At 38.1% G+C, this 19,377-nt stretch overlaps 1 protein-coding gene and 1 long non-coding RNA gene across 2 annotated transcripts; both read right to left on the bottom strand.

The window, feature by feature from the left end:
* Positions 1 to 5,545: 5,545 nt before the first annotated feature.
* On the bottom strand, positions 5,546 to 8,639 carry LOC125243423 (gastrula zinc finger protein XlCGF52.1-like). The gene is made up of 3 exons (XM_048153079.1): positions 8,164 to 8,639; positions 6,750 to 7,139; positions 5,546 to 6,665 (listed from the first exon to the last, which is right to left on the bottom strand). Exons 1-3 carry the CDS (start codon positions 8,219 to 8,221, stop codon positions 6,088 to 6,090), a joined length of 1,026 nt encoding a protein of 341 aa, XP_048009036.1. The 5' UTR covers positions 8,222 to 8,639; the 3' UTR covers positions 5,546 to 6,087.
* A 3,115-nt stretch (positions 8,640 to 11,754) lies between these two features.
* LOC125243853 lies at positions 11,755 to 16,378 on the bottom strand. The gene is made up of 5 exons (XR_007179150.1): positions 15,342 to 16,378; positions 15,203 to 15,248; positions 14,983 to 15,074; positions 14,669 to 14,796; positions 11,755 to 13,901 (listed from the first exon to the last, which is right to left on the bottom strand). It is a non-coding gene; the product is annotated as an uncharacterized LOC125243853 (long non-coding RNA).
* Between the last annotated feature and the right edge of the window lie 2,999 nt (positions 16,379 to 19,377).

Here is a 19,377-nt window from a genome sequence, read left to right as displayed (position 1 = left end):
GAGAAATCCTTTCGTTGTTCACCTGAAATACATAAATACACAATATTTTTTCTCTGTGTGGCTACACTTGTAAACACACCTCCTGTCTCCCATAGCCCTGCTGCTGCTTCTGCCTGACTCTGGTGGTCATACCCTGCGGTCTGCTCAGTCCTGTCACTACTCTCCATATTCCCGCTCGTCTCCCGCGGGGAGACGAAGGGGTCGAGGAAGGACAGGACCGCAGAGTACTTCCACCTTTTGGCTGACTCTGCTGCTGCTGACCCACTCCTTTTCTCTGTCTCCTTTCTCCTCTCTTTCAAATATGTGTCCCTCAGACTTTTCCATCGCTTTCTGCACAGATCCTCTGAATAAAAACATCATCTCGTCAGTTGGAAACTAGTAGCGGCAATTTAGCGCGGTTATGCCGGCCGGCTTTTGCTAGCTTGCAGGTGGTCTAGTATCAACGGCTAAAATCATGCAAAAAGTTTTACAACTTACCAGATTGTCCGATTTCCTCGCTTATCCTCTTCCAGGCAAGGTCCTTTTTATTCCTGTCTCGATAAAAATATGATGCTACATCGTACAATTCAGGGTGGCCACACACCGCAACTATTAACTTGTCCTCCATCTTTGTTCTGGTCTCCAGTGCACCGCTGATCACGTCATAAACACGTAACTCCCAAAGCAGAGTCCCTGATTGGTTAACGCGCCGCGAATTTACGCCAAAGTTCAGATTTTTCAACTCGGGCGTTTGGGCGTCAGACGCTCAATTCGCGCGTCAGCCGCGTGAACGCTCAATTCGCGCCGCGCTATTCGTGCGTCAACGGCCGATTCGCGCCGCGCTAGACGCTTGATTCGCGCCGCAGGACACCTAGACGCGCGTTTACATTGACTTAACATGTAAATCAGACGCCTCAGACGCGTTCGGTGTGAACGCAGCATTATAGTAATATGATCCGTTGTGCTCTCTCTCACTGCCTGTATCCACTTTTGTGTCCTTAAACATTCGTTTTTTTGGGGTCGACAGCTTATAAAAACTTATTTCTGGGTTTTTTAGTTTGTTAGCTGTACACCTTGTCACACAGCAGCTTTTAGGCATTGTTCTATTTTTTGTAATAAGTCAGAAAAGACAAGGAGGCAGCCTCACGCAATACAAAGTCTATGGAGACGGTTGGATTGTTCCCCCCCCCCCCCCCCGGTGGGCGTGGTCTTCAGATTATAATAAATGCGCTCTGTCTCTATGCAAAGGCCGTGTTTCGCGCTCAAAACGTTAACAGTCCATTCGGAATCGGAAAGCAAGCTGGCTGTGACTTGGAGGTGAAGTGCATATTACTTCCCATCAACGCCGAATTTCCATAAAATTAAGGTAAGTTGAAATATTATGTTGCCATAAAAATAACACTGCAGATTGTACAGTAGTCTGTATTTTTGGTTTGTGCTGTTTAATCTGATGTAGAATCTAACCAAAAGGAAAAACAGCGGGTTTGGTTTAGCTATAGGGCTGGACAATAATTCAGTATCAATATATCACAATATACTTTTATTCAATAACGGTGATATGATATAAAATATATTCATCATTATTTCACTTCAAATTCATCTGAGTCAATATCAGATTCAGAGTTTGGTTCCGTCCCGAACCCTTCCTCATGCTTTAAACATAAAAACATATTGCATAACACATACTTCAACATATTGCACTGTCCCCACCTTTTGCTCTAAGAATAAATTGGAACAAATCAAATCAAACTAAATGTGTAAGCAAACAGTCTCAAATGTTTTGGGCTTGTAAACATAATGTCGGTCTCCCCGGTCTCCCTGTGCATTTTGCTGGCTTCTATCGTTAGTTGTAGTGTTGCAGTTACAACTGCACTAGCAGCTAATACAAAATGAAGGATAAATATTGACTAAGGTTGAATTTTGTTTGCTTGCATAACCCAAAGAGCAAATATAGCTGCAGATATCTTATTATAAAAATATAAGAATTATTAAAACTCGTAAAATATTCTGACAAAGGAGCTAAATAAATGATAATTGTATAATAATAATATAATTACCTACATTTTAAGTATATGAAAGTAAAACAAGCACAGCCAATTTGATGGAGCTGAATTAATATCAGCCTTATGACTCCCAGGAACATCTGAGTGGTTTGGCATCATGAGCATCAACCGTGATGTTCCTGGGATAAGGCTGATATTAATTTTAATCACTTAATTATCTCATTACCTCCAACACTGATTAAGTGTTACATTAAACAGCCTGTAGTGTGCACACTAAGCAGTGTTCATTTCATCTGGGCAAATCCATGTGGGGCCTACATGGAAACTGGGTGCAAAACTGGCTGGGTCCCAGTTAGATAGCCCAGGTCAAACCCATTTGGGCTCTGCTGGCTGGGCCATATTCAGCCTAAATATATCGGGATATGACTTTTGGTCCACATAGCAGTAGTATCGCCTAGACGCAGTATATGTAAACAAACTTAAGGTCCTTCATCGCCAGACTGATGACTGTGTCACCGGAAGCGGCAGTGCACAAACATCACTATAAGCAGAAGTACTACGTTTCAGCGTGATAATCCCCTATTGTTGATCAAGTCGAAGACAAATTTGTGATAGACAAAGTTTTGGTTATCTTAAAACAACTACTTTACATACCCCGCAATCACATCCAAAGGTATTGAAGTTAGCTGTTAGACAGAAACATTGAATAAAATAATCAAACTTGCAATATAAACTGTTCAAAATGTCACTTCAATGTAGTAATTTGGAATGAGCAGCATACGGAGTCATCTCACCTAAAAAGCACCGCATGCATGCGCACATCCTTATCAATTTGTTCTGAGTCTCCAGATGTATATGATCTCCGCTGGTGTTGAACATCTGACAGCGCTTCGCATTTCACTGGCAGCTGTCGTGTCTGTGATTCGACTGGAAGTTATGTGATATGACATGATATATTCATGGAAAACTGTTTCTAATGTCGCTCAAATCTGGTGTGCATTTGAGGCTAAATTTCAACATGTAATGGAAAAAGGGTTATAGGTTGGCATAAAACTCCATGGTAAATGTCACCCTAGGGGTAACATTTTAGCTTACCACATGTGGAAATGTGTTACTTGAATGAATGATTTGAAGAGTTGCAAGTTGGAGCAAAAAAGAACCTTGCTAAATTGACTTATGCTCCCTTGTTTTTAGGTGCACTGAAGAGTAACGTTATAACTCAGAATGTGAACCGAAAGGATGTGGAAATGGCACTGGGGAAATGGTTCACAGGCGCACGTTGACCGTGGCGGGGAGAGGGCTGCATGAGCCCTAAGAGAAAAAAGAACATCGACAACACAAACGCCATGACTGTTTTGGATGTATTTTTTGGAGAGATGTTTTGTTTTCTTTTTTTCAGACATTTTTAAAAAAAATATATATTTTATTTATTTACCGGTACGTTGTAAAATTTAAATTGTTAAAGATTATGTTTGTTGTTCAATGTATTATATAATGAGTGTATTTTGTATTTTTGTATTTTTGGAGGTTTTTATTTCAGAGATTTTTTTTAAATATATTTTTTAGTTTACCGTATGTTGTGACATTGTTTTTTAAAGATAATTTTTTGTTGTTCAATTTAATATATTTCTTGCAGTTCAAAGCATCAAGTGTCTTGTATTTATCTTGTACTTACATTCATTCTTCGTTTTTAATTTTTCTTAGATTGTTTCCTTAAATGAATAGTTGGGCTTACCTTGCATGAATTGCCCAGTTAGGACCAACATAAGATCCTTACAGAGCCCACTTTAATCCCATATGGACATTCACGGTTGAATCATGGTACAAGCCCATTTTAAACCCCTTTAGGCAGGTGGGGCCCAAATGAGTCTGACACAAATTGCCCGGTTAAGACCCACATAAGACCCTTACAGATCCCACTTAAAACCCTCCTGGGCATCCACGGCTGGCCCCCATGTGGATCCCGGGTGCAAACCCACTTTAAACCCCTTTGGGCAGGTGGGGCCCAAATGGGTTTGGCATGAATTGCCCAGTTAGGACCCACATAAGACTCTTACAGATCCCACTTAAAACCCATCTGTGTAGCCATGTTGCAAAGCCCACTTTGGACCCCTTTGGGCAGGTGGGGCCCAAATGGGTCTGACATGAATTGCCCAATTAAGACCCATGCAGTACCCTTACAGGTCCCACTTTTAGCACGTCTGGGCTTCCACGGCTTGCCCCAATGTGGATCCCGGGTGCAAGCCCATAATGGGGCCCACATTTGCCGCCCATGAAGCCCTCATCTGGACCCCACATGTCATTGCTGGCTGGGTCTTGACCAGCGGCTTGTTGTGGTCGCTTCCTTTTCCCTTCTACTCATGTTGTAAGTAGGTCTTGTCTCGGGTTAAACTCAGGTGCATGCAGTGACCATTGCGACCTTCACGCCATATCACTATATTACGTTATCTGGGCCCATAAGCTGTTAACAGAGTACGCTCAAATAAGACGCAAACAACAGTGTACTCTTTCCCATATCTCCAGTCGCTCTGACTGGCACACTTTTATTAAACAACATAAGCACGTGTAATCATTCAATCAATGATTAGGTCACGTGACGTACTCAGCACTGTGTTTGGAATGCCTGTTACAGAGAAAAAAAAAACAAAGCTGGGAAAATAAGTTACAAATAAAATACAAATGAGAGCATAATACTTATGAATCTTAACAGATTGATCATTGTTTAGATCGGCTGATCGAATTGATCACTTGTAACTTAATAAGTTTTTTTTTAAATGATTGCAGTTTTTTATTCCAGTTGATGTAAAGTTCACATGCTTCTGCTTTAAGACTTATTTAAAACTATTTTATGTTTGTATGTGAAACATAGACATTTTGTTTTCTTACTCGTGTCCTCCAGTGAGAAGAATGACATTAACTTAAATCACATATTCCATGTTTTTATTTCAGACATTTAAGAGACCAACTTTCATCCAGATAATCCAGTGATCCGGAATCTTCTAATGGACAGAAACGGTTCTGGGAAAAGCTCATCTGGAAACACTATACTGAGAGATACCAGGTTTAAAGAGCACGAGTCTGAAGTGTGTGATGGTAAAACACAGATGGGAGAAAAACATGTGCATGTGATTATTTCTCCAGATCTACTGGATCCAGATCTGAATGAAGAGCAGCTGGAGATGAAGAAAGAGCAGCTGGTCTCTGGTTGTTCAGCAGATCTCAGTTCTGCTCACCATTCCTCTAGAGCAGTGGATCTCAATTCCAGTCCTCGGGACCCCTTGCTCTGCACATTTTGTATGTCTCCCTTTTCTGACACACTCAGTTCAGTTCATAATGAGCTGATGATCTGGTTCAGGTGTGTTAAATAAGGGAGACATACAAAAGGCTTGTTCGAGATGCATCGGCGCTGCGCAGACCGATCGGCGTATGACATCAAAGTACCGCGAGAGCGATTCAAAAGCATAGGTGTTGAATGCTCTCCAATCACTCTCGCGGTACTTTGATGTCATATGCCGATCGGTCTGCGCAGCGCCGATGCATCTCGAACAAGCCTAAAATGTGCAGAGCAAGGGGTCCCGAGGACTGGAATTCAGAAGTGCATCATGATTCTGTTCACACATGGAGATGAACTGGAGGATCTGGAACAGGCATTGATGAACATCTTAAACTGAAAGACTGTGCTGTTGACTGAATGTGGAGGATGATTTTACTGTTGCAATATCAAGAGTAAATCAGACATTCAGGTGCAAGAACTACTGCAGAAGATCGAAGGAATGATGGTGGGAGATTTATCATGGATTAAATGAAGATGAGCAACAACAAGTTAATAATCAGTTTTTAGGATATTTAGGTTATTTTTATAAATGCCTCCATTCATTCATTTATTCATTCATTCATTTTATTATGTTGTAAATGACAATAATAGAAACATGGCAGTTTGTTCACTAAGTGTAAGTCACTAGTTTGTCACACTGACCTTGAGGGAAAAATCCATACAGTCTGTTTTAACAGTGATTTGATCGTTCTGTTGTAGTTTCAGGAGAAGTTTTAGATTTTCCAAGCAGGAAACTACTTTGTTGTTCAGCACATAAAGATGAACTACTTATCATGATTTCAGACTGTGGTGATGTGGTTTCTCCACTGCATGGATCTTCATGTGTATCTTCAGGTGATTTTTAATAGTGAAACTCTTTCCACACTGATCACATGTGTGCGGCTTCTCTCTGCTGTGGATCCTCTCATGTGTTTTCAGAGATGATGACTTATTGAATCTCTTGTCACAGTGTGAACACTTGTAAGGTTTTTCTCCAGTGTGGATCCTCTCATGTGTTTTCAGTGATGATGAATCACTGAATCTCTTGTCACAGTGTGAACACTTGTAAGGTTTTTCTCCAGTGTGGATCCTCTCATGTGTTTTCAGATATGATGACTGACTGAATCTCTTGTCGCAGTATGAACACTTGTAAGGTTTTTCTCCAGTGTGAATTCTCTGGTGTAGTTTTAAATGGGTTGCTGTAGTAAAAGTCTTCTCACACTCAAAGCACATGTACTCTCTCACACCAGTGTGTATTTTCTCATGTTCATGTAAATATGATAGCAGTGAAAAACTCTTTCCACACACAGAACATGAATGTGGCTTCTCCTTTGTATGAACTGTCAGATGTTTCTTCAGGTTTGATGCCCAGAGAAACGTTTTGCTGCATTCATTACATGCGAACAGCTTCTCTCCGGTATGAACTGCACTGTGAATCTCAAGACTTCGTTTTGTTGTGAAACTCTTTCCACACTGATCACAAGTGAACAGTCTCTCTCCAGTATGGATCCTCATGTGTTCTTTAAGGCTTGATGATCGCATGAAACTCTTCCCACATTTATCACATGTGAATGGCTTCTCTCCTGTATGAACTTTCATGTGTTCTATAAGATGTCCTCTTTGTGTGAAGCTATTCCCACATTGATCACATGTGAACGGCTTCTCTCCTGTATGAATTCTCATGTGAACCTTAAGATGTTGTTTGTTTGAGAAACTCTTTCCACACTGAGTGCAGGTGAAAGATTTCTTGGCTCTTTTCTTTAGAAAAGTCTTTTTAGTCTTTGAGCGACTCAAAGGTTTTTCTCCAGGTTTGTCATGATGTTCCTCCTCCACTTCACTCAGTTCTTCACTCTCCTCCTTCACTTCCATCAGCTCTGAGTCTGAAATTACAAAAAAAAGTTAATTTTCAGTATATTAAAGTGATTCAAAATGAGGATTATGAAGTGAAAAAACATAAAAGTGAACCTTCATGTACTGAAGTAGACGACTGCTATGAAATATTCTGAACACTTTGATGCCTTTTTATATATTTATTATATGTCCCTGAAGCAATTATTATATTTAAAACATTATAGTCAAATCACCTTGTTTCTGTAGTGAGAACTATTACATATTTTAATGAATGACACAATTATTGCCATATTTTGACACCAACTTTTAGATTGATATTTATTTTACTAAAACTTTAATGATTAAGGGTTGGTCACACTTTTTCTTTCACAGACTTCCACACATGTGAATGTGGGACACTGAAAACAAACTCAACTGAATTTTGACCCTCAACCCTGTTATGAATTTTCCTCATCTTAAAACTGTGATGCCCAGGAAGTGACATCATCTGGGCTCTTTCTACAGCATGATGGGAGGACAAGAAAATAATCTCAATCCATCGTCTCATTTTTACACAAACTGTACAGTGTTGATCACATTCAACCCTGTTACCAAAGTTACTTGTAAGAAGAATAATCTATATAACTATGAATAACTTCCTACATTTTATGAAAAATACAACTTTATCAGTAACTATAAATCAGCTTTTGCTTAAATCAAGCTTACAACACTGTCAGCCATTCTGGAAAGTGAATTTACTTGATACAGTTTGGTGTTTACTGATATTACTATTTTTTTTATTTTGAAGCTTGTCTAAAATTTTGGTTACATTGTTGCAAATTTTGAACCAGATATAAAATAAATGTAAAATAATCTGCATTTTGACCTGATATTGACAATCGATATGAAAATTTTTCAAATCTCACTTTACTGATCATTTGTTGAATATTAGATTAACTGCATATCTAAATGTGTAGTTTAATCTTTCCAATATGAATGTTGTTCAGCATCATGAATGAATGAAGAATAAACACCAACCTCTTTGTTCTTCAGTATCTTCAGTGTGTTTCATTCTGCAGGGTTCTGGATCACTCATGTTCTCTCTGTCCTCTTTAATAAACTCAGCCTTTGCAGATTTCAGCTCTTCCTGATGCTCCTTTAATGGGAATATCCCAGCATTTATTGATGCATTCCAGTGGGAGGAGCTTCACTGATTGTGTGACTACTGTGGGAGGAGCTTCACTGATGATGAATCCCAGTGTGGGAGGAGCCGATCTGACCAAAATAAAAAATATATCAGTTACAGGGTTTGTTTTTGATATATAAATGATAACAATATAATGTAACTAAATTATTCCAAATATGGATAATGGTAAGGAAAACAGTTCTACACATAAAGACAAAAATAATTGTACATATATGTAGTCAACAAATACTCTGTCTGTTGACAACAATGAAATGAGCTTTAAGTGTCAATTTACAGCAGATCTGAAGACATCAGCATAAAAAATGAGGTGAAAACAGCAACTATTGACATGAAATAAAGAGTGTTTTCACCAGTTTCTCTGTTAATATTGATGATCTTCAGACTATCAACACTCATTCAACAAGACATTCACATCATCTCACTTTATTCTGAGTGTTTGCTGTTAGAAACTGATTATTGGAGTCAGGATATGTGAGAAAATCCTATAAACTGACTTTAATTGAAAGACAATACTGTTATTTCTCAAAAGATGACGTGGATAAAAAACAAATAACACAAAAACAAACACTAATGACACATCTTCATCAACTGCTGCTAAATAACTACAGGTGCTGGTCATACAATTAGAATATCATCAAAAAGTTTATTTCATTCAAAAAGTGAAACTTGTATATTATATTCATTCATTACACACAGCCTGATATATTTCAAATGTTTATTTCTTTTAATTTTGATGATTATAACTGACAACTAAGGAAAGTCCCAAATTCAGTATCTCAGAAAATTAGAATATTGTGAAAAGGTTCAATATTGAAGACACCTGGTGCCACACTCTAATCAGCTAATTAACTCAAAACACCTGCAAAGGCCTTTAAATGGTCTCTCAGTCTAGTTCTGTAGGCTACACAATCATGGAAAAGACAGCTGACTTGACCGTTGTCCAAAAGACGATCTTACACCCACACCTTACAAAAGGAGGGCGAGACATAAAAGTTCACTGCAAAAGAGGCTGGCTGTTCACAGAGCTCTGTGTCCAAGCACATTAATAGAGAGGCGAAGGGAAGGAAAAGATGTGGTAGAAAAAAGTGTACAAGCAATAGGGATAACCACACCCTGGAGAGGATTGTGAAACAAAACCCATTCAAAAATGTGGGGGAGATTCACAAAGAGTGGACTGCAGCTGGAGTCAGTGCTTCAAGAACCACTACGCACAGATGTATGCAAGACAAGGGTTTCAGCTGTCGCATTCCTTGTGTCAAGCCACTCTTGAACAACAGACAGCACCAGAAGCGGCTAAAGACAAAAGGGACTGGACTGCTGCTGAGTGGTCCAAAGTTATGTTCTCTGATGAAGAGGAAGATGCGATATGCCAGACCCAACAATGCAGAAGAGCTGAAGGCCACTATCAGAGCAACCTGGGCTCTCATAACACCTGAGCAGTGCCACAGACTGATGGACTTCATGCCACTCCGCATTGCTGCAGTAATTCAGGCAAAAGGAGCCCCAACTAAGTATTGAGTGCTGTACATGCTCATACTTTTCATGTTCATACTTTTCAGTTGGTCAAGATTTCTAAAAATCCTTTCTTTGTATTGGTCTTAAGTAATTTTCAAATTTTCTGAGATAGTGAATTTGGGATTTTCCTTAGTTGTCAGTTATAATCAAAATCAAAATTAAAAGAAATAAACATTTGAAATATATCAGTCTGTGTGTAATAATGAATGAATATAATATACAAGTTTCACTTTTTGAATGGAATTAGTGAAATAAATCAACTTTTTGATGATATTCTAATTATATGACCAGCACCTGTATGATTTGACGTAGTGTTGTCACGGTACCAAAATTCCAGTAGTCGGTACCGATACCATGAAAATTTTACGGTTCTCTGTACCAATTTCGGTACCACAGAAAAATCTATTGGAACTATTTTACTATTTTATATAGCCAATTTTAAAAGCATTAAATATGATTTGGAGTGTGTGTGTTTGTGTGTGTATATATAGGCTACCTCAATGAAATACATTTTGAAATATATATATAAAAAAATAATAAATAAATGCTCAAACATGTGTACTGTTGAAAAAAACCAGCATAAGCTGGTAAGGTAGGTTTTGAAGCTGTATGCTGGTCAAATGCTGGTCCTGCTGGTCCATGCTAGTCCTAAGCTGGTCCTGGACCAGCATAAACCAGCTCAAACCAGCATACCAGCTTCAAAATCTACTTTACCAGCATACGGTCGTTTTTTCAACAGGGGTAACAGACGTGCGTGTATATTTTAGCTATTCCGTCAGTGAAACAACACACTACAACCTGTAAAACAAATAAATGTCGGTAAATAATGGTAACCTAAATAATAAGAAAGTTAAATATTATTTCAAAAAGCATTCGTTTTTTATTTCCACACAAAGACGCGTCATATAGCCAAAGTCCCGTTATTACTTTGATATAGCTAGACTGCTCTGCTCTTTGAGAGGGATGTGGGACACGAGCAGGAAAGGACCATTTCTCTTTAATAATATCTTCATGTTATCTCCTGATGTTACAAACAACTGACACTTGTTGTAAAAGGTCCGAAGAGCGAGTTTTATCTTCAGACATTCAGGCTATGTTTGATTTAGCGCTGTCACAGAAAACGAAAGTAAAAATCACTGGCGTGTGAAACGCGCTATAAACAAATAAACTTGACGCGCCTTATAAAATCTAATAACTAGCACAAACTGTGTTAAATAGAAATTGACGTGCAAGCAAAAAAGTTTCTGTCCTATGGTGTTTTTTCTACTTTACCACAGTAAAGAATGCGAATAGCCTATAACAGGTCTAAATGCGAACGAAAGAAACGTTATAATCCCCTGCGTGAGTGAAGATTTAGGAAAAGAAACAGAGATTCCATGTTCAGTGGAATAACTAATAGAATATTGTTAAATTCTCTGATAATCAGGTGACCAGATCGCGATTCGGAAAACAGAACACGAAGCTTAAATGTATGGACTCACGCACCTCTCTCATTCTGCATGAAGCAAAATGTTTCCATGGCTGCAATGTCCCATTTAATTGCTAACCTATTATTTCTTCTGTAAACAAAGCTTTGTGCTTCACTCGTGTCATATTCACGTAAATACTTGCACAGTCCTATCAGTGGGTACCGAATATACCCGGATTCTCGGTACTACCGGTACTACAGAAATGCTGGTATCGTCACATTTTCAAAATTTCAGTACCGACTTGGTACCGAAGTACCGGTACTTTTGACAACACTAATTTGACGATAACCATGAAACATGGTTTGATTTTATGATAACATTCATTGTAAGAAAGTAATTTAGATCTTTAACATGTAACAGATTTATGTGCAGAAACTGAAAACTCTCCCCGTCTCAGACTCACAAATCCTGCTGGAAAGATCTCACTTAGAGAAAAACTCTGAGATTTTAGATTTCTACTTAAACTATATGCAATTTTTGTAAAGCTTTCATTCACGGTATGGACATCATTGTCACTTTCTAGAGCATGTTTTTTTTATTAATATGGTCATTTATCTAAAACTATTATAAATGTTTTGCTTTTAATTAAGTATGATGTTGTTATTAAACAGTGTTTTGTTTCTGAATGAAATCGGGTGAATCAATGATTTAGTGGTGCACTCATAAAGAGAGCCATTTACTTCATTCCTGAATGAATCAGCCGTTTGAACAAATCAAATGAATGAAGGAGTTGTTGGCAATCTCAGAAGCATAGACCAGGAGACTTTGGGATCTCTTGAAGCAGAAGTTACTCTTTATTGAGAAACACGTTGTGCGTCACTGTGGTCATCCAAAATCTAACTAAGGCAGTGTACATTGAAGTTTATATACATTCAAGGGGGAGGGATACATAGAGTAGAGGTGGAGAAAAACTAAACAATGCATGCAAATGCAGCGCAGGAAATCAGCCCATTCCCTACATTTCCCAGCCATGATCTAATCAGCATAACTGTGTCATTCAAATGCATAGGTGCTAATCCAAACAGTCTGACAGTATTGCCCATACCTTTACATTATCATAGAGACAAAAGCACAGCTGTAACTTGAGCTTGTCATGTCAAATGGTCAGGAGGTGCATAAAGACAAAAGGTTAGTGTCTCAGACACCTGGGCTGACTGCCTTGATCTCCTTTAGAATGTCATTATCTTTACCTCAAAATGTAAAACACAATGTACATAAAGTTTTCAGTTCATATACTATTACATTGGAACTTAGATATAACATAGTACAAATTTGTAATCCCACAATTGTGACACAACTCACACTATTTGTTTTTCATCTGTCAGCGCATGCAAATTTAAACATTTCATGACTTTAAATTTGTTATGAAAATGGCTGTAAGGCATGCTGAATCATTTGATAATGTCTAAGTAGAAAGCATAGGTCAGCTTTTTAAGTGCCTTTTGTTAGCAGTAGAGTAAAATTGTCTTCCTTAGGATAATTTCTTTTTAAAATAATAGGACACATTCCTAATGTTAACCAAAGACAAATACCTTGTTCGGAAAGGCACAGGTAATGAATAACATTTTACGGAGCACCTAAAGCAACATAATAGAAGAAGAAAGAAATTTATCCCCTCTCAATTTTTCCATTACCATGTCCCATTATAGGCTCTGTAGAATGCATTGTTCATTAATATTTTCTGTTCTATGCAATACAAAAAATAGTTTTGGGTGGATAATCTATTTAACGTAATTCCTTTTATTAAGTGTTAACATCTTTATGTAAATTATTATAAATATCTTTTACACAACATTTACAATTATTACTTATTTCATATGTCTGAATATGTACGTCATGAAATTCTATACAATAAATCATTAAGTGTTAAAATCTTCACGAAAAATTTTTATAAATCTCTTCTACACAACATTTACAATGATTACTTATTTCGTATGTCTGAATATGTACAAACTTTTTTAATTGTCCACTGCAGATAAACTTTTAGACAGTCATTGTGTTGTTGTCAACATTCTTTTAACATATTGAAGCAAAGATGTATAAATATCTCTTCCATAAGAGTCAGATGGTGCAAGAGGATCAATTGTTGATTTTACAATTTCCATCGCAGCAGCAGTCAGTGGGCACTGAATTTCTGGTACGTGAACTCCTCCAGCTTCATCTACGCTGTCAAATGTCTCCCAGTCTGTTCCAAACAGCTCCAGATTCTTAAATGTATTATAGAAAACTGTTGCATTATACTTTAAGCAACAGTAACAAATAATTTGACAACACAGCAAAAGTATATAGAATTTAATAAAAATTTAAGCTGCAATTCCTCCTCATCCTGGGTTGAATTCTGCATGTGTCCCAAAACCCACAGCTGGTTAGGGGTGAGTCCACCTTCAGACCGTAATGGGTGATTATCCCAGCCTTCAGAAAAAGTATGGAGGTCGCGCTGCAGGCGTGGGATGAATACATAGTGTGTACAGAACACATGAAGAGAATCAGATAAGTCCAACAAACCATCTTCCTCAAGGCTGTGGAGAACATCATAATACAGCTGTGTTACACCAAGCCAGACATCTCGCCACAGACGTTCAATTCTAAAAGGGGAAAACAATTTTTTTTAAAAATCAGTTTAGTTGGTCACACTTTACAATAAGTCACATTTGTTAAAAGGGATAGTTCACCCAAAAATAAAAATTGTCACTATTTACACACACTCAAGTTGTTCCATGTGCTGCATAACCAATGAGGTTCATTCTCATTACATTCGGTCATCAAAATCTTACTTGGTTTTCTGAAGATAAAAGTCGTACATGTTTGGAACGACATGAAGGGGAGTAATTAGACAATTTTCATTTTGGAGTGAACTATCCCTTTAATGTATTAAATAACATGAACTAACATTGAGCGATACAGTTAATGTTAGTTTAAAATACAGTCGCTCCTTGTTCATATTAGTCCACCTTACATTGTTAACAAATACAACTTTATATTTTAATGTGTAAGTAAATGTTGAAATGAACAATGATAAATGATTAATAAATGCTAAAGAGATAATTACTTGAATATGAAGAATGAACTAGTATTAACTAATGAAACCCTTAAACCTGTAAGATTTTTTTTTTTTTTTTGTACAGTGGAACATCAAAGGGGATGTCAGGCAGAAAGTTAACAAATCACTTTTATCTGCTAACATTCTGCTTTGGTTTTCCACAAAATAAAGTCGTACAGGTTTAAAATACAAGGGTGAGTAAATGTCAAATGTAGTTTCAGGCTAAATTATTCATAAGTTCTGTAACTTGAATGTTTATTATATAGTTTTCATAAATCCAAATTTACAGCAATGAGATGCTTCATTTCTTACCTTTGATTATGTATGCTTTTGCCAGTGATAAAGCTCCCTCTTCCTGTGCCTTTCACTCTGAACATGGTTTCTGGAACTCTTACATTTTCCACACCTTCATCACCCCTAACCCTAAATAAATACAACATCTAAAACAAAAAAAACATGAGAAGAAAACATGAACAAACACTGAACATTAACAGACACTCCACATATAAAGACAGGTAACTGGGAGAAAATGTGGAAAAACCTGCAACCTGCCTTTAAGAGACTTTGACACTACTAAAAATAGAAACAAGGATTGGGGAGCAGCAAAACTAGTTTAAACAACTTACCTTGAAGGCCAGCCATGGTTCTGCACAGACTTAAGAACGAATGTAAGGGCATTGCTCGAGCAATTGTTAGATGCTGGTTCCAGGTACATGATCTATATAAAGACAAAGATAAGGCATATACAAATATGTATTACAAAAAAATTAAACGAAGAAAAAAAATGCAGAACTACGAGACTAGACTACCTGTTATTAGTATTTTGTCATTTTAAAATTAACCTACCTTTCACGAGTACCCATCTATCCCCCCGAATATGACAATGTTGTACCTAAAAAGAAAAAAGGTTGAATTTTTTTTTTTTTTTTGATTGCATAATATTAGTTATTAGATTTCCTTAAACATAAAATAACTGTACAATTACCTTATGAGTTTGTGATTGGTGTCAATATGGACCAAGGACAAAGGTTGTTGTACGAAATATGTCCTCCTGACAATGCACCCCAGCTGTGTCATCCTTTCTAAAATGCCAGGAGCATCAACTTCCTGGTCAGTAAGGGTACTATAAGTATTTTTTGTAGAAAGACCTAATTCACGCATTCGGAGGAAGATGGTTGACTGGCTGACTTCTAAATTATTTGCAATGCAAGAAATGGGTAAAGACATGTCAATGAGTCGGGACAGCAGTTCCTCAGAAACAATGTACTTAGGCCGGCCTCGTCCACCACCAGATTCTGTTATTAGAATTGGGGAGGCCTCTTGTTCAAGCGCTGCATGAACTTTTCTTTGTAGAGTCATAAGGGTCTCCAAAATGTCATGAGGCACCTTAAAAATTGTGGAGGCAGATATCAAAATAAAGACTTCCTGATTTAGGATGTGGTGAAAATAGTCAAGGTCCAGCTGATGCCCATTTATAACAGTATTTACTGTTGACCTGAGGTGTTCTAATGTTTGTGTAATCAGTGGTTCCTGTGAAAGACGGATAAGAATTCAATATGTTAAAATATTACTGTCCGAGACCCTGGAGACTGAAGAGTACAGTGAAACTGTTTAAAAGCTTTGTTTAAAAGGTGTGCTATAAATAACTAATGCTCATAAACTGCTGTTTAACACTTTAAACAATAGAGCCTTGAACCTGGAAACAGTATTGTTTACGTCACTATTGGATCACTTGAGCTACACTGACCCAATGATAAACAGTGAAAACTTAAACAATAAATTACATGCTATAGTTATTTGGCATGAGACGCATTGATTATGTTTAAAGCATCATTTTATTAAGCAAAATTAAGTGCAACTCCGCCAAGTGACGAAATCTGACATTAAAAACAGCACTATTGCATCATGAATTAATAAAGCAGTAGTATAATCTATTAATTAATTTTAACAAGTATTTCTCAGAGAAACTGCACTCACTGACTGTACACTAGCCTAACGTTACACCTGTTATGACCGTGACGGAATTCACGACACATGTTTTTAAAAGATGTAATATAAGTCTAAGGTGTCCCCTAAATGTGTCTGTGAAGTTTCAGCTCAAAATACACCATAGATTTTTTAAATACATTTTTGTAACTGCCTATTTTGGGGCATCATTATAAACGCGCCGATTTATATGTGCGGCCCCTTTAAATCTCGTCCTTCACACCCCCAAAAGATCGCGCTTGCCTTGAACAGTGCCTAAACACAGTTTACATAGCTAACATAACCCTCAAATGGATCTTTACAAAGTGTTCGTCATGCATGCGTCGGATTATGTGAGTATTGTATACTGTTATATTGATTACATCTGAATCTGAATGAATTTGAGGCTGTGCTCCGTGGCTAACGGCTATTGCTACACTGTTGGAGAGATTTATAAAGAATGAAGTTGTGTTTATGAATTATACAGACTGCAAGTGTTTAAAAATGAAAATAGCGACAGTCTTGTCTCCGTGAATACAGTAATAAACGATGGTAACTTTAACCACATTTAACAGTACATTAGCAACATGCTAACGAAACATTTAGAAAGACAATTTACAAATATCACTAAAAATATCATGTTATCATGGATCATGTCAGTTATTATTGCTCCATCTGACATTTTTCGCTGTTGTTATTGCTTGCTTACCTAGTCTGATGATTCAGCTGTGCACAGATCCAGACGTTAATACTGCCTGCCCTTGTCTAATGCCTTTCATAATGTTGGGAACATGGGCTGGCATATGCAAATATTGGGGGCGTACATATTAATGATCCCGACTGTTGCGTAACAGTCGGTGTTATGTTGAGATTCGCCTGTTTTCTGGAGGTCTTTTAAACAAATGAGATTTAAATAAGAAGGAGGAAACAATGGAGTTTGAGACTCACTGTATGTCATTTCCATGTACTGAACTCTTGTTATTTAACTATGCCAAGGTAAATTCAATTTTTCATTCGAGGGCAATATATCTGAAAAATACAGCGACAGCGGACATTACTGAGTCCAATAAACTAACATGTTTAATGACATACAATGTTTCAGTGAGGGAAGAACAAAATAACTTACCTGAGGCGGCGTGTGGGAACTCCCTTGACCAGCCATTTTTGGAGTGGCGCGGAAAAAAGCTGGGTCCCTTTAGGTGAGTGACAGGATCAGGGCGCGCGCGCGCGCGTGTGCACTCTGTGTGATCGATGTATCTCTCACTCGTATATTAATGCCTGTGACAGCGATGACGTAATTTTGACAGTAGATTGTCGCTTAATGATTCGTACTTGAAAACAAGACTCGTACTCGTAACCCAGCAATCGTAAAACTATGTTTCGTGTGTGTAAACTACACCAGTCGTAATTTTTGGAGTCGTACTCAAACAAACGTGGCAGATGTCATAGATTTTGGAATCGTACCATCATAAACTCATGATTATGCTCAGATAATTTTGACAGTTTTAGAATTACGCACGTACGAGTTTCATTTATGCACATGTTATTATTGACAGCCTTTTTATTCCACACGATACCGGCTTGATTCCGGCAGTGTCGGCATGGTAACGGCTGCCACGATTGACTCGGGCCGGAATCGGGCAGCGAGTACACCAGGCATCCGGTCAGAGTGAGGCAGATGGAAGCGGGCCGAGTGGTAAGTTTCTGGCAGGCGAGAATCTAACAACAGGCGTCCAATCACAACAGACTTCCGGAAAAACTGAATTGACCAATGACATGTGAGGTTACACTGAAATAAGTAAAGTCCCGCCCCACAACTGACAAAAATAAAAAGTGTTCGCGCGAGCGAAATAGAAGATCGAGCGCGAGTGTGAGAAGTGATGACGCTCGTGCTGCGAGTCATGCCCGAGCACACGAGGGCTTGATCTGCGCGCAGAGGAGATGTCATGCGCGGGCGCGGATTTAAAATGAGCTCGCGGGCTTCCATTTCCTCGCGTGCAGATCTGTTATCCTCTCGAGGAAGTGAATTACTGCGCGCGCAAGCATCAGTTGTGCGCTCGGTTATTATTGGCATTATAATGCTGCCATAATTACTCCTTTGTATAGAAAATTCACATAAACGTATGAGAATCCATCAATATTTCTCCAAATGTACATGCTTTTAAGCTAAAAGCCCTGGGTGATGTTATTTTGTCAAGTGTTTTCATGATGATCTCACAGAAGTTTTTTTCTCAATGGCTGAGGTAAGGACTCCATTTCTCATATTCATAACTCCCGACGCATATTAACAAATAACGGTCACTATACGATGTTGAGAGTAAAATAAAGATTAAAATTTGAAGCTCGAGTCTTAAATCTTTTTAATGATGTACATTTATTTACATTTACATTTATTCATTTGGCAGACGCTTTTATCCAAAGCGACTTACAAGTGAGGAATACAACAAGCAAGTCGTCATGACGAAGCAAATAGACAAGAAGTGCTCACAATAAGAGTTATCGGCAGTGCTCAGAGTATCATAAGCTACAATAGAGAGGAAGTGAAAGGATAGGTATAAGAATTTTTTTTTTTTTTTATCAAGATGAGGTTAAGTGCTCACAAAAGAGATGAGTTTTCAGCTGTCGTTTGAATGTTGCCAGAGATTCAGCATTCCGGATGGAGGCAGGAAGATCATTCCTGGGACAGTGAATGAGAATGTTCTGGAGAGTGATTTCATGCCTCTCTGTGATGGTACCACAAGCCTTCGCTCCTTTGAAGTCAAGTCAAGTCAAATTTATTTCAGACAGGACCACTTTGGCAAGTTACTTGAGTTTATTGAACACAATTATCTTTGGCGGTATGGTTCCTTATGGGGGTTCTTGCTCCAAAATTAATTGAACATACAAGAGCTTTAACATTAACCCCCCGGAACCATCAGCTTGGAAATACAGAGACAATTAAGACACTAGTAATGTCTTTAAGAGCGAACGTGGTATCATGTAGATATGTGGGACGTCTATACTGTAGCTTGGTTATGAGGATGAGTGTCTCTGCAGTGCGGTCCATGCCAGCCGGG

The sequence above is a fragment of the Megalobrama amblycephala genome, linkage group LG1 (genome assembly GCF_018812025.1).
Source record: "Megalobrama amblycephala isolate DHTTF-2021 linkage group LG1, ASM1881202v1, whole genome shotgun sequence".
Classification (NCBI taxonomy): Eukaryota; Metazoa; Chordata; class Actinopteri; order Cypriniformes; family Xenocyprididae; genus Megalobrama; species Megalobrama amblycephala.
Note: the sequence above shows the minus strand (reverse complement) of the source record. Positions and strands in the feature narration are given on the sequence as shown.

Bases quoted from the DNA above. Each gene is read 5' to 3' on its own strand.
- LOC125243423 (XM_048153079.1), bottom strand. From the start codon at position 8,221: ATGAGTGATCCAGAACCCTGCAGAATGAAACACACTGAAGATACTGAA. The intron at 7,140-8,163 runs GTTGGTGTTTAT...AGGAGAGTGAAG, and splicing joins AGATACTGAAGAACAAAGAG to AACTGAGTGAAGTGGAGGAG. The intron at 6,666-6,749 runs CAAAACGAAGTC...AAACGTTTCTCT, and splicing joins GTGTGGAAAGAGTTTCACAA to GGGCATCAAACCTGAAGAAA.